Source organism: Pseudochaenichthys georgianus, chromosome 12 (genome assembly GCF_902827115.2).
Source record: "Pseudochaenichthys georgianus chromosome 12, fPseGeo1.2, whole genome shotgun sequence".
In the NCBI taxonomy this organism is placed as follows: Eukaryota; Metazoa; Chordata; class Actinopteri; order Perciformes; family Channichthyidae; genus Pseudochaenichthys; species Pseudochaenichthys georgianus.
In genome coordinates this window covers 20992289-21006613 of record NC_047514.1, presented here as the reverse complement: position 1 = coordinate 21006613, position 14325 = coordinate 20992289, and the positions used below count along the sequence as shown (strand labels likewise).

Genomic DNA, 14325 nt, shown 5'->3' with positions numbered 1-14325 from the left:
TAAATGTTAATCCCACGATTTAAACGTGTAAAGCCATATTTATTCCTTTATTGTTGGTGTTTTTAAATTAGCTTAATAGATAGAATTACTTGATTTTCTTTCTGTCAGCCATTTTGAAGGGCAAGGCCATTTGTTGTAGGTTACATTTATTGAATCTAATATAACAACGTAATGTTCCTCTTTTAGAGGTCCGGAACATAAAATGCATTCATTTAAGAAAAGAAAATGATCTGAACTTCATGGCAAAATAACAACTTCAACAAACAAAAAAGGATTTAGAATGAAACATTGAGATTACCTTGATATATTATATTAATCATCCCAAAGTGAGATATGATAAAAGCGAATTATCTAATCCAATGTGTTCATGTTGTAAATCCAGTACAAGGCAAAAGGCAGTACCAAAATAGTCATGTTGCATAACACATAACACATATAGTGCATGTTTAAAATACAAAATAAAGCCGGTGTTGTATTATTTATCATGAAGAAAGAGAAGATTTTTACCGTGAGCATCGAAGAACTCGTCGTCTGTGCTGTCATCTGAGTCTCGGGCAATGCTCTGCATCCTCCACTCTGAAATGTTCTGGTGAGACGGACTCCCTGTATAAACATATTAAACAAAACAGGAAGTAGTGATATTAAAGCTGGGAGTAGTAAGGTTGTATAATGCACTTATCCAAAGTCAGTGTATTAATAACAGTGGTTGGCATGTCCTCAGTTTGGAGAAAAAGTATGGGCATTATAGTGCAGTGGACGGGGGTGGAGGACAATGTATTGTAGCCACATAGAAAATAATCAATATCAGTTTAATATCAAACGCTATGTTTGGAATATTTCCACTGCTTTACCTTTTCTGTCAGACAGTCCGTTTCTGTTATCACAGCTCTCTAAAAAGCACAGATAGACTCCATTGATTGGAAATGTGCTAACTCTTTATCTACTGCAGGTAATACACTGCATTTGGAGAATACCTCATACAGCTCAACTCCACTTCAAAACATCTGAACAATGCCTTTTATCTTCAGAGAAACAACAAGACATTTGCTCAAATAAATATAAAATAAATGATCAATCAATCAAATTTCATTTACATAGCCCTACAGTATATCGCAATTACAAATTTGTCTCAGGGGGCTTTACAGTATTAACAGCATACAACATCATCTGTCATTAGAGCCCCCCAGTGTACAAGAAAAAATCACCAAGGAGACCCCACAATTAAGCGGGAAAATCAGGGAGCGCAACAGAGGAAGGGTCTATCTCCCAGGACGGACATACACGCAATAAATGTCGTGTTTATAGATAAAAAAAGAGAATGATACTTTTCTGAAATAAAAGTACAACATGGATAATCCAAATGCATGTGAACGTATATACAAAAAATGTATCCAGTAGTAATATTCTAGGGGCCACCAAAAAATATTGATATAAATAAATGAGGTAAATAGTAATCCTCACCGCCTCTCTTGGACGACCTGTTGGAGGACTTGGAGGAGGTGGACCACTGCTTGGTGAGCTCCCCTCGTGTCTCCAGGGAGTCTCCCAGCTTCCCCCCCTCTCCCTCTGCAGCCGAGCCCCCGGCCTGAGCCCCCTGCTCCTGGTCCTGGCTGACGGACGTCTCTGCCCCCCCCTCCTCAGTCAGGCTGAACTGGGCCATCTTCTTGGCTAAAGCCAGCTGCGTCTCCAGCTCCAGCAGCCGGATGTCCTCGATGGTGAGGCCGTACCACTCGTCCTGCCAGCACCACGCCTGTCTGTGGGCGCGCACCATCACCTTACGCAGGCCTGGAGGACAGCAGTGAGGATTTATTGGCATTTTAGAGAGGAAAGAAGCATGTTTCTGGGATATATATTCTGGGTCAATTTAAGTGGATTAACCTTAAAATAAAGACTTTATTTGGTTCACTCTAGAATTGTATCTACGATGTATATTTTGTAAATTGTGTCATTTTTACAATTGGTTTATCTTTAATATTTTTTATTCATGCTTCTTAGGTAACATTAAGCTGTCTTTGGCTCTTTTCTGCTGTTACAATGTAAATGTCCCCTCTGTGGGACTAATACAGATATTCTGATTCTGCCACAGAGTCACTGTTTAAACAAAGGTGTAGGTTTGGTTTGAAATATGAGGAAGGGCTATTCAATCATTAACAAATTAAATCATATTAAAAGGCAATGCAATTTAGCAAATAGCGCATTATAATGCTTAAGGAATTCAAAGGGTGGCCTGACAGTCTGTATTTATTGCAATAAGTCTGGTTTCTTTGATAGAAAACTGAGATACTGCTTTAATAGATTAGACAACTCAAACCAGAAACTGCAAGGAAAGAAAAAATAGATTAAATAAATACATCATCCAAAAACTTTAAGACTCAAATACAGTATTCAGTAATAATAAAATCTATTATTTAAGTTTTGCAACAATTTTATTAGAAATTCTGACAGTGCTGTAATATTATACTGTGTAATATATGATATAAAGTATTTTCCAAAATTAAGTTAAATTATTCATAACTCTAGTGGAGCAATCTGATTTATTTTGTTCCCGTTTCGAACACTTATGGATCGGTCAATATGAAAATGTAATCTTGAACAATGTCTTTTTCTTGAGGACCTGAACAAGCATAAACTGGTTATAAATTCGGACGTGTAATTAGCTAAAGTGTTGTTGTTTATTGATATCAGACAATGATACTACAGATTATTCAATTATTAATTAAATATTTCGTTTTGTTATTGCATTAATTTGTATAGTACTGTATCATGTCTGTATCATCTTTTGTTTCATTTGTATTTTCTTTGGTTTTACACTAAACTAAACTAAACTAAATCCCAACCCCTCTGAGCAAATCATGATTAAAACATCCAACCTGGTAATAAAAGCCAAAATTAGCAAACAGAGAAAGCTATTAAATTAATATCCAGTGGAAAAAACCACTGACAGATTAATAAAGCTTGAACGGTCCAGCATTATACAAGTTACAACCCCCTTCCGGCATAATTTATAATAAAGACGCTGTGTTAGAGCAGGTTGAATGCAAATGAGATACAGTGAATATCAGAAGCTGCAGGGCATTAGCATAACAACAAAGGGAAAGTCCTTTATAAAAGCATGCATGTTAAAGTGGAAGTGGATGCAGCATGGACAGAAAAAACAAACAGATCTTGTATTTTAGGGTCTTTTGATTAGGCCTCAGAGTGAGAATGCCATGAAGATAGAGCAGCTGCTGTGTAATTAGCCTGGGAGTGAGCGCGTGAGGGAGTGAGCTGCGGCTGCCCGAGTGTAAACAGTCTTAAATCACAGCGGCGAAATAGAAACGGCGGCAGGAAATTAATCCAGTCTGCTGTGTTATCTCAGGGAGCCAGACTCCGCGCTGCTGCCTCTCAAACACTTTCTATAAAAAAGGGATTTATTTGTTTTACCTGCCCGCTCACTATCCCTCACACTCACCTTGTTCCTTTCTTCTTCAGTCACTCAACATAATAGACAGTTTAATTAATCAGTGGTTAATCATTAAAGAAAGAAGGTCTTTTTTTTATTTTAGTTATTATTCTTTAGATATTTTGGATTATTCAAATACTTTCAAGGTAATCATGTTCAGGGTTATCCTGACTTTATCAGCATCATTCCTGACTCTTTAGGATTCATTCCCAACTGTTGTAGGCTATACTTTTTTCCTGATTTTTCATGGTTATCTATTAGGCTACTTTTTACAGTTTTAAATCTCACATTTTCAAGGATTTAGTATTTTGTGTTAGACATTTTGGGTGCAAATTAATGGCACAAACTAACGTAACGTCCACACGGTTCCGTTGCGTTCTTCAACTGAGACGCTTCCCATTCACTTTGAATGGGGTGACGTCAAGCTTTGCCGAACTGCGTTGTGGTTCCGTTGCTAAAGATGAGAAAAGTTCCGGCCCGTCCACACAGCGGCGTGCGTTGACGCTTCACCATTCACTTTGAATGGGGTGACGTCACTTTTAGCCGAAATGCATCGTGGGAAGCGACGCGGAGCGTAGCTGGCGTGGCTCGCTGCAAAAGTTGAGCAATGTTCAACTTTTGACGCCTCGGCAGAAGCGTCAGCCAATCGAATCATATGCCAGTACAAGCTCTAGCCAATCAAACCGCTGCTTGTGTGTCAGGGGCGGGAGATTCATGTGATTGGTTGTTGGTCGAGTTTCAGACACGCCCGCCGGCAAGCGTCAGCGCACGCCGCTGTGTGGACGGGCCGTTCAACTTTTCAAGCGTCAACGGAAGCGCCTGACAACCAAATCATATGCCAGTACAAGCTCTAGCCCAGAGTGTGGACGTACCGTAATATATACAACTCTAGTCCTTTTCTGATTTTTAAGCATTATTAATAATTTAAGGTTCTATTTCGTCCCTACTGACCGCCAGAGGCCGTGCTTTAGCACTGGATATGTCCTTCGCGCGCATGCGCCGTACCAATAACAACAAAGTCACCTGTGACCCACGTAACACCGGCTATATCAGCCAGTGTCATCAGAGGATCTGTTCTTTTTCATCTCCTCACTGCGCGAGAATACCGTGGCTACAATATTGTAGCCTACAGCGTTCAGTTGGAACGTTTGATTTAAGGATTTCTCTGCATCCAGCTGGCTGCGTGCAGCTTCGCGACTGATCCAGTCGGAGCCGCGGGGTTACCCAGGAGCTATGGCCGGCTGCGCAGAAAACTTCAACCGACAGGTTGGTGTCGGCTTGGTCGGTGACGGCAGTGTTTCCACTCCCTCTCCCAGCTAAGTTGTCCTGATTCTGTCTTGGTTGCTACCTGGTTTGAACTTTCTGGTGACGTCAGCGTTTCCGCCCCCTCTCCCAGGAGTTGCCCTTGTTGCGCTCTCTGTACTTTTCTGATAGCGCGGCGTTGCGCCAAGCTATCATTAGCATCTTGAGTTCCAGCTTTTGTCGTGTCCTCTTGTTTAGCTAGTTAGCAGTAGCGCGCAATGTTCTTGATCTCATATTCTCAAGGAACTGCACTACTTCTAACCTCTCTGTAAACCCGCTCCACACATCCGATCACTTCTTCATTTCATTCTCTCTACCCCTTTCCAAACATAACAAACTAATCTCTTCTCATCCTGCAGCTGTCCGCCGTAACCTTCGTTCCCTCTCCCCCTCTACCTTTGCCTCATCAGTGCTCTCAGCCCTCCCTTCGTCTGACTCGTTCCAATTGCTGCCTCCAAACTCTGCTGCAGAAACTCTCCTCTCTACTCTCTCATCCTCTCTGGACTCTCTCTGTCCTCTCACATCTCGGCAGGCTCGTCAGTCCCCTCCTGCTCCCTGGCTAAATGATGCACTGCGTGCTAATAGAACCGTCCTTAGGGCAGCAGAGCGGAAATGGTGGAAATCCAAACACCGTGACGACCTCCTAACCTATCAGGCTCTCCTCTCCTCTTTCTCTGCTTCGATCTCTCAGGCAAAAAGCACTTTCTTTCAAGATAAGATCCAATCTTCCTATTCCAATCCCAAAAAACTATTTTCCATCTTCTCCTCCCTCCTGGACCCCCCCAAAGCCCCTTCCCCCTCCTCCCTTCTGTCAAGCGACTTTGTTAACCACTTTGAAAAAAAGGTTGATGATATTCGCTCTTCTTTTTCTGACTCACCTCTACTCAGTCACCGCTGGGTCACCAGACCCTCCTTTCACCCACACACTGACCTCCTTTTTCCCCTCTCTCTCCAAGTGAGGTTCTTACCCTCATTACCTCTGCCCGCCCTACCACCTGTCCTCTGGACCCTATCCCTTCAAACCTCCTTCAGACTATCGCTCCTGATATTCTACCGTTTCTCACCCATTTCATCAACACTTCTCTAACTTCTGGTCACTTTCCAAACAGTCTCAAGGAGGCAAGAGTAAACCCTCTCCTAAAGGAACCCACTCTCAACCTGTCAGATTTTATAAACTACAGGCCTGTCTCTCTCCTTCCGTTCCTGTCTAAAACACTTGAACGCGCTGTCTTTAAACAACTCTCCTGTTATCTCCATCAGAACAACCTTCTGGATCCGCACCAGTCTGGTTTCAAGGCAGGTCACTCCACAGAAACTGCCCTCCTTGCTGTCTCTGAGGAACTGCACACGGCTAAAGCAGCCTCCCTCTCCTCTGTCATCATCCTGTTGGACCTGTCTGCTGCATTCGACACGGTGAACCATCAGATCCTCCTTCGCACTCCAAGAACTTGGAGTTTCAGGCTCTGCACTTTCCCTCCTCACCTCAAGACCGCACCTACAGGGTTACTTGGAGAGGGTCCAAGTCCGACCCTTGTCAATTAACTACAGGGGTCCCTCAGGGCTCTGTTCTTGGTCCCCTCCTCTTCTCCTTGTACACAAACTCGCTCGGATCTGTCATTAGCCCGCATGGTTTTTCATACCACTGCTACGCTGACGACACCCAATTTAATTCTGTCCTTTCCCCGCTCAGAGACCCAGGTCGTCGCACGCATCTCTGCTTGTCTAACAGACATCTCTCAGTGGATGTCTGCTCACCACCTCAAGCTCAACCTTGACAAGACTGAACTGCTTTTCCTTCCGGGAAAAGATTGTCCCACTCTTGACCTAACAATCAACATTAGCACCTCTGTTGTTTCCCCGACTCAGACTGCAAGGAATCTGGGCGTGATCCTAGATAACAAACTGTCCTTCACTGCAAACATCGCTGCTACAACCCGCTGCTGCAGATACACACTTTACAACATGAGGAGGATGCGTCCCCAGCAGACCCAGAAAGCAACGCAGGTTATAGTCCAGACTCTTGTCATCTCACGCCTAGACTACTGCAACTCCCTCCTGGCTGGTCTACCTGCATGTGCCATCCGACCTCTGCAGCTCATCCAGAATGCAGCGGCTCGTTTGGTCTTCAACCTTCCTAAATTCTCCCACACCACGCCGCTCCTCCGCTCCCTCCACTGGCTTCCGGTAACTGCTAGAATCCACTTCAAGACAATGGTACTTGCGTACCATGCTGCGAATGGATCTGGCCCTTCCTACATCCAGGACATGGTTAAACCGTACACCCCAGCACATGCACTCCGCTCTGCATCAGCCAAACAGCTCGCTGCACCCTCACTGCGAGGGGGACCCAAGTTCCCATCAGCAAAAACACGTGGGTTTGCTATCCTGGCTCCAAAATGGTGGAATGAGCTCCCCATTGACATCAGGACAGCAGATAGCTTACACACATTCAGACTGAAAACTCATCTCTTTCGACTCCACTTCGAGCAATAGAACTATTAACAAAGCACTTATATACTAATAAAGGACTGACTTATCTAAAGCCAGTTGAGTAGCACTCGAAATGTTTTTGCTCTATGAAACCTGATGTACTTATATGATTTTTTTTTCAAGTTTGTATTTTGTTGGTCGAACGCACTTATTGTAAGTCGCTTTGGATAAAAGCGTCAGTTAAATGTAATGTAATGTCAGAGGCAGAACACAGGGACAGTGGAGAGAGGTCCGTTACTGAGGTGAGTGATGAAAGGGAAATGACAGTTTAGAGTCAATTGTGATGTGGACTCATCCCATAATTTTAAGGAAATCAGTGGGGATATTGAACAGGAAACATTTCAGTCAAGGGGCATCATAGACAATATAGACAGAAGAGCAACATTTATTTGAACATTTAAGTCAATGATACCATTCCTAGGTGAACTTAACATCTGTATGGAGTCAGATCAGTCTCAATATTAATAAATGCTCACAGAAGGATTCACAAATGTATTTTGCGATTTATATATAAATGACTCTCCACAACAATATCTCTCAATGCACTCACAAATATTTATTGTTGTATAAAAATGTACAAAAAATTGGCATTTAAACTGCTTTTTATTAATTCAAAGACGGCTCTGAATTAATAATCAAATATGTTTCCTTTCTTTACTACTGGATGAAATTACAAAATGTACCTATCACAGCTCAGGGGTCAGATCTGGCATCCAGACCCTCACCGCCTTCAGCTCTGGGCTTGGCCTCTGCAGGCCCCAACCCACTGTTGAGCGTTTTTACGGCATCTGTCAGGGAAACTATCCTGAATGCCAGAGCACCATCCACTCGAGCACAGTACGAGTGCAAATGGAAGCGCTTCTCCCACTGGTGTTTGGGTAAGGCTGAGAATCCGGGGCATTGCTCTGTGGCCACCATTCTGGAGTTCCTGCAGTCCCTTCTGGATAGTAGGGGTTTCACCAACTTATTGACTAGTCGACTACCTCGGCGCTGTAGGCCCTAGTCAACTAGTCGTGAAAAAAATGGAGGTAAACGAGGTGCTTGCAAAATGCTCCAATACTTGTCCGACATTCTTATGTATGGTAGTACTTCAACAAAGATGTAACCAACTCCACAGTGAAGTGTCAGTTGTGTACAGCTGTACAACTGAAGATTCTGGGAACAGATCCTCTGATGACTCTGGCTGATATAGCCGGTGTCACGTGGGTCACAGGTGACTTTGTTGTTATTGGTACACGTACGGCGCATGCGCGCGATGGACATATCCAGTGCTAAAGCACCACCTCTGGCGGTCATCCGGGACTCATAGAATCCGTAGTTACAGACGTAACTATCGTTTTCATTGACAGGTATTCAAAATGGTTCATGGTCATGTTTTTATTTATGCCCAGTTTTTCTTCTTTCAGTCTTTTAATGATTATCCTTCATTTTTACAGGTGTCCTCAATTTTTCATAGTTATGCCTGATTTATCATGATTAAATACACTTTTTCCAGACATATATCCGACATATCAGAAATCCAACGTGTTTGATGAGTTTTATGGCTATCCAAGGTTATTTTTTAGGATGATGCATTGACCCAGAGAAAAAGAGGAAGATATTCCCTTAAAGGTGACTTGTGTCAATGAGTGCGGCCCATCTTAAGGACAACACACACACACCCCAATCTGCCATACCTACCCACGTCGTGTATGAAGCGTTCAATCTTGGACTGCATGCCCCAGTATCTGAACTCCACTTTGCAGAGTTTGTAGGCACACATGACGGGACATTCACCAAGGTTCTGGTTGATCTCCTCGATCCCAGTCGTCTGACAGCGGACCCCGTTTGGTTTTCACCGACTGATACAGCTTAGGGTCTTCTTCCACCAGGTATTCATGTGGAGGGATGTAGTCCTTTACGATGTCTATGGGGTCTGCAAGGGGGACAAAGTTATTATTAATCACACAAATCAAATGACACATTTCACGACTCCCTGAGTGAAAATCTGTCTGTCTGTGTGTGTGTGCGCGTGCGTGCGTGCGTGTGTGCGTGTGTGTGTGTGTGTGTGTGTGTGTGTGTGTGTGTGTGTGTGTGTGTGTGTGTGTGTGTGTGTGTGTGTGTGTGAGAGAGAATGTTTTATGTAATAACTCCATGCAGGGCATTTGTCTGCACCACGGTGAATTTTAGTATTCAGGGGCTCAACACGAGCTGCTACACTCCCCCAGTCTTATCCCTCCACATCACACTGTCTGCATTTTCCCTGAACATAACACTGTGTAGATCTGATCCTGCATTCACTTAAATAGGACTCCACTCTGGGAGTTTTCATGGCAGAGGGTGTGTTCTTGTGTGCAGAATGAAATACTCACCGACAGTCCTCTGTCTCTTTTCAGCAGAAGACATATTGAAGACATCCACTTGATTTCCAGTGTCTGGTTTGTAATACGTCTCAATGTCTATAGAGAACTTCTCTACAAAGGGACAGGTGTACCTGAGAGACAAGAGAGAGAATAGTTGTTTAAAAGTGTAGACAAGTCTTATAAACCCATTTTTTAAATGTATGTTTATGTTATCATTAATATTTTATTTATTTCTTTGTATAGTTGTGTCACTTTTTAAAATTTGGATTTGTTCACATTGTTGCATGTTTGCTGCCCACATAATGTTTTTATGCACACCTATTGTGTGTGTGTGTGTGTGTGTGTGTGTGTGTGTGTGTGTGTGTGTGTGGTGTGTGGTGTGTGTGTGTGTGTGTGGTGTGTGTGTGTGTGTGTGTGTGTGCGTGTGTGTGTGTGTGTGTGTGTGTGTGTGTGTGTGTGTTGTGTGAGACTAACAAGCAAGCAGCCTTATGCCCATATATTCCGCAACTCTAGACATTATTTAAGCACTTCTGTCGGCCTCGTACTCTGACTGTATGAAATGGTCTTTGCTGTAAATGCTACAAGCTTCTGGCGCATTGTGATAATAAAAAAAGCAAAGAAAAGATATCAGATGTGGACCCAATGTCCTTTATCCTGGACCTCCTGGGCAGATTTATAACACAAACGTGAAGAGATGTTCCTTTATTCTTACTTATGCTGCAGGGAAGAGCATGTTACTGATGTGGATTCATGAAAACTGTTAAAGCCTGGCAGAGTGAGCTGTTGGATTTATTGCACTAGAATATCTTCATGTATATTTTATTATAAATAAGGGTCTTTATCTTCATTTTGCACATTAGCAATGTATTATTAATATTATACCACTATTTTGTTTGTTGTCTTTTGTACCTTTTTTTTATCTCCATGGATTCCATAATGAATAATAATAATGTGCTTTTTGTTTGAAAAAATGGAAATGGAAATTTATCATGTCATTTACTTGTATTTAATTTGGATTATTAAATTATTGATAATTATTCATTATAAGAAACCAAAGTAAATACAATAATAATAACAATATAAATAAAGTTGTACTTCTTGTATTTAATTTAGTTACATATAGTTATTGATGGACGGAAAGTGATATTTAGATTTCACTTCTCCCAAAAACACAAATAAAATGTTATTGGAAACACCCCTAAATGGCTTCTTCAACATGTATTGGGATTTGTGTCCCTGAAGCCCCTTCCTCTATCACTATGACAATGTTCTCTATTATTACTGTACATATTGAGTCACCTGGAGGATAACTGATCATTATTCAGCTCAAATTGTTCTTCGTCAGCAACGGCAAGTTACTGGTGCAAATGTATGAATCAAGAAGTAATTAAATGGAAAATCATTAACGTTTTATTACATAAGGGTTCAGTCATTGTGCTTTAAATAATACAAGCTGTCCTTAAATTCCCTTTATGTGATGAATGCTTCAGTGTTAACAAATGTGTTAGCACAGGAGGAATTTTAGAGCACTTTTGTAATATCTTCATGTCCAAATTAAGCATGAATCATTTGTAATGTGTCATTTTCAGACGTACTTTTACATCAGAAATGTGACAATACCACATCTTCTGAAGTAAGTATTATAATTAAAATAGACTTAAAGTACTTCTTACTTAAGGTCCTATAAAATAAGCTGTTATGACAGTATTGATAGTGTGTGATCACCTAAATGTTGCATTAGTGAAGGTAGGTTGTATTTTAATCACATAATATACTTCTTGGAAACCTAAAAATATATAAAACATTAATAGTACATTATATTTCTTAATAATCTCAATCTGGGTAACCATTATCCGTTAATTATATCATATAAATTGATGTTTATAATTCTTTTACCTTTATTTCTTTCGATTTATTGATTTGTATTTAATTGCATCAGTTCAACTGATTTTATTTATGCTGTTCAAAACAAAGAGTATGATTACTGTTATAATGTATATATTCTTTTGTATGTTGTTTACCCTGCCACAATATTATTTCTTAAAATTCAAACAAAAAATGCTGAATATAATCCAGCAAAAAGTACAATATTGGCTTTCAAAATGTAGTAGAAGTATAAAGTAGCATAGAATAGAAGTACTTAACAAGAAATCAGTTAATTTAGTAAGTAGTAACATAGGTGCTGTACTTGTGTAAATGTACTGAGTTCTATCTTCCTCTGGGTATTTCCCTGCTGTGGTGTGTTTCTCACCGGGTGCGGGTGTATGGGTAGGCGTTCCAGGACTCCTCCTCCACTCGGAGCGCCGCCTGAGGCAGGATGGCACAGAACCAGGACGGGATGTGCTCCTCCCGATGTGGTACACTTTGTGAGTGTACTGCCCCGAGCCCCCGGGCCCGTCCTCGTAGGGCTTGTTTTCCAGGATCTCTTACGCCGCTGCCCTCCCACAGCTCTCCCTCTCGGCTCTTCTTCTGCAGGGACACCAACAGGAATGGTGAGTGGTTATTACTTTATTTCATGTGCCGATGTTGGGTTTCAGAAGTCATATCATAGGTTCAACCCCCCTCCATGTAGCTAACTCTGGAGTTATATACAATACCCTTAACTGTGGTTCCCTCCATTTTCCCAGGAGAAGAATCTCATATTTTTTTCGGATCACAAACAGGATCAGCTTCTTGTCAACACAACATGTTATCGAGATAAAAATTTATTCAAGATCACAGAGAAAAAGTTGAATAATAATAATTAAAATATCGTATTTCTTATTGTCTTTTTTTGTGTTTTTCAATAGTGGAAGTGGAAGAAATCAAATAGAAATACACTGCATTGTTAACATTATGTAACTTATTTACCTTGTAATTAATGCTGTAAACAAGAAGGACCTCAAATCAGCCACTGTGTTTATTGAGTGGGACTTCTAAAGTTTTACTTTTTGTTTATGCGCAAAGATTAACTCTTTTGTTCCTTTTTATATAATTCTGTACTGGAAAATATGAACTAGAAATAAAAACAATGTCAGCTCAGTGACAGCAGCTGGGCTCAGCGAGGCTTTGACTTCAAAAAGTATCATTCAGTGAGAGACTCTGAAACAGCAACGGTGCTGCCTCCCTCCCTTTATTCCTAAATGAAGCCCCTGAGACCCTCACACAGCGCTCCTGTCTCTCACTGAGTGTCCCCCCCCCCCCAAAGGGATGATGCAGCAGGAACTGAGTGGTGAGGCGGAGAGAAAGAAAGCTGCCACATGGAAAACAAGAAACTGCTTTACATTCGAATTCAGCCACACCTTTTCCTTTCCTCCTCAGCTCAGTTTGCCCCTCCACTCTGCACACCCGGACAAAAAAATGTAACTTAAAAAGAATAGAAACAATAAAAGAGACAATACAATCGAACAAACTTTAGAGAAAGGGAATATATCAAAGAGTTAAAAAATATGTTTTAAAATTGAGAGGGAGAGAGAGCGTTTAAATGTATAGTGTAATTAAAAAAATCACCTATTAGAACAATAAGCTGCTTTTCTTATATTATAAAAATGCTGTAAATTCACTTTGCCTATTTGTTTTGGAAATAAAATGGAAAAAGAAAAATAGTTTTATTTGATCTCTTTTGGTACACCCTCTTAATTCCTCTACATCTCTTATTCTCCTCTCCTCCTGTGCTAAATGATCAAATGAATAAAGCGGAGGAGGGGACCTCAGAGGTCTGGTTTCTCTTTCTCTCCGCAGCGTGTGCCCCTCTCAGTCAGGCAGCAGATGGTGGGACACAGATCCTGGAGCTCGGAGCACTTTTAAGCTGTTTCTTCACAGCAGGAGTCGTGGATTACTGCATCAGTTTACATCTTCTTAAGAAGCTCTCCGTTTAGACTGGGACCATCTTCACTGCAGAGATGAGTGTTAACCATAGGGTGTTAACAGGCTGGTGAGACATGTGAAACCCTCCAGGCTCTGACAGAGCAGCCCACATGTCTAATATATCAATATTAAGTTTAGAGAATATGTTTATTCATGCTTCTTAGGAACATTAAGCTGTCTTTGGCCTTTTTCTGCTGTTACAATGTAAATGTCCCCTCTGTGGGACTAATACAGATATTCTGATTCTGCCACAGAGTCACTGTTTAAACAAAGGTGTAGGTTTGGTTTGAAATATGAGGAAGGGCTATTCAATCATTAACAAATTAAATCATATTAAAAGGCAATGCAATTTAGCAAATAGCGCATTATAATGCTTAAGGAATTCAAAGGGTGGCCTGACAGTCTGTATTTATTGCAATAAGTCTGGTTTCTTTGATAGAAAACTGAGATACTGCTTTAATAGATTAGACAACTCAACCAGAAACTGCAAGGAAAGAAAAAATAGATTAAATAAATACATCATCCAAAAACTTTAAGACTCAAATACAGTATTCAGTAATAATAAAATCTATTATTTAAGTTTTGCAACAATTTTATTAGAAATTCTGACAGTGCTGTAATATTATACTGTGTAATATATGATATAAAGTTTTTCCAAAATTAAGTTAAATTATTCATAACTCTAGTGGAGCAATCTGATTTATTTTGTTCCCGTTTCGAACACTTATGGATCGGTCAATATGAAAATGTAATCTTGAACAATGTCTTTTTCTTGAGGACCTGAACAAGCATAAACTGGTTATAAATTCGGACGTGTAATTAGCTAAAGTGTTGTTGTTTATTGATATCAGACAATGATACTACAGATTATTCAATTATTAATTAAATATTTCGTTTTGTTAT

The 14325-nt window shown here is 40.8% G+C and overlaps 1 protein-coding gene across 2 annotated transcripts in view; it reads right to left on the bottom strand.

Annotated features, from left to right (window-relative positions):
* LOC117456659 (membrane-associated phosphatidylinositol transfer protein 2-like) overlaps positions 1-14325 on the bottom strand; it is a 72204-nt gene that overhangs the window by 15531 nt on the left and 42348 nt on the right. The window contains exons 1-3 of one of the 2 annotated variants that reach the window (XM_034096596.2): positions 8915-9102; positions 1462-1785; positions 508-603 (exon numbers count right to left, since the gene is read on the bottom strand). In XM_034096596.2, coding sequence (XP_033952487.1) covers positions 508-603; positions 1462-1785; positions 8915-8996 — 502 coding nt within the window. In that variant the 5' untranslated portion in view covers positions 8997-9102. Of the gene's footprint in view, positions 1-507; positions 604-1461; positions 1786-8914; positions 9103-14325 lie in introns of those variants that run through there. The other variant, XM_034096597.1, reaches the window with a different exon arrangement.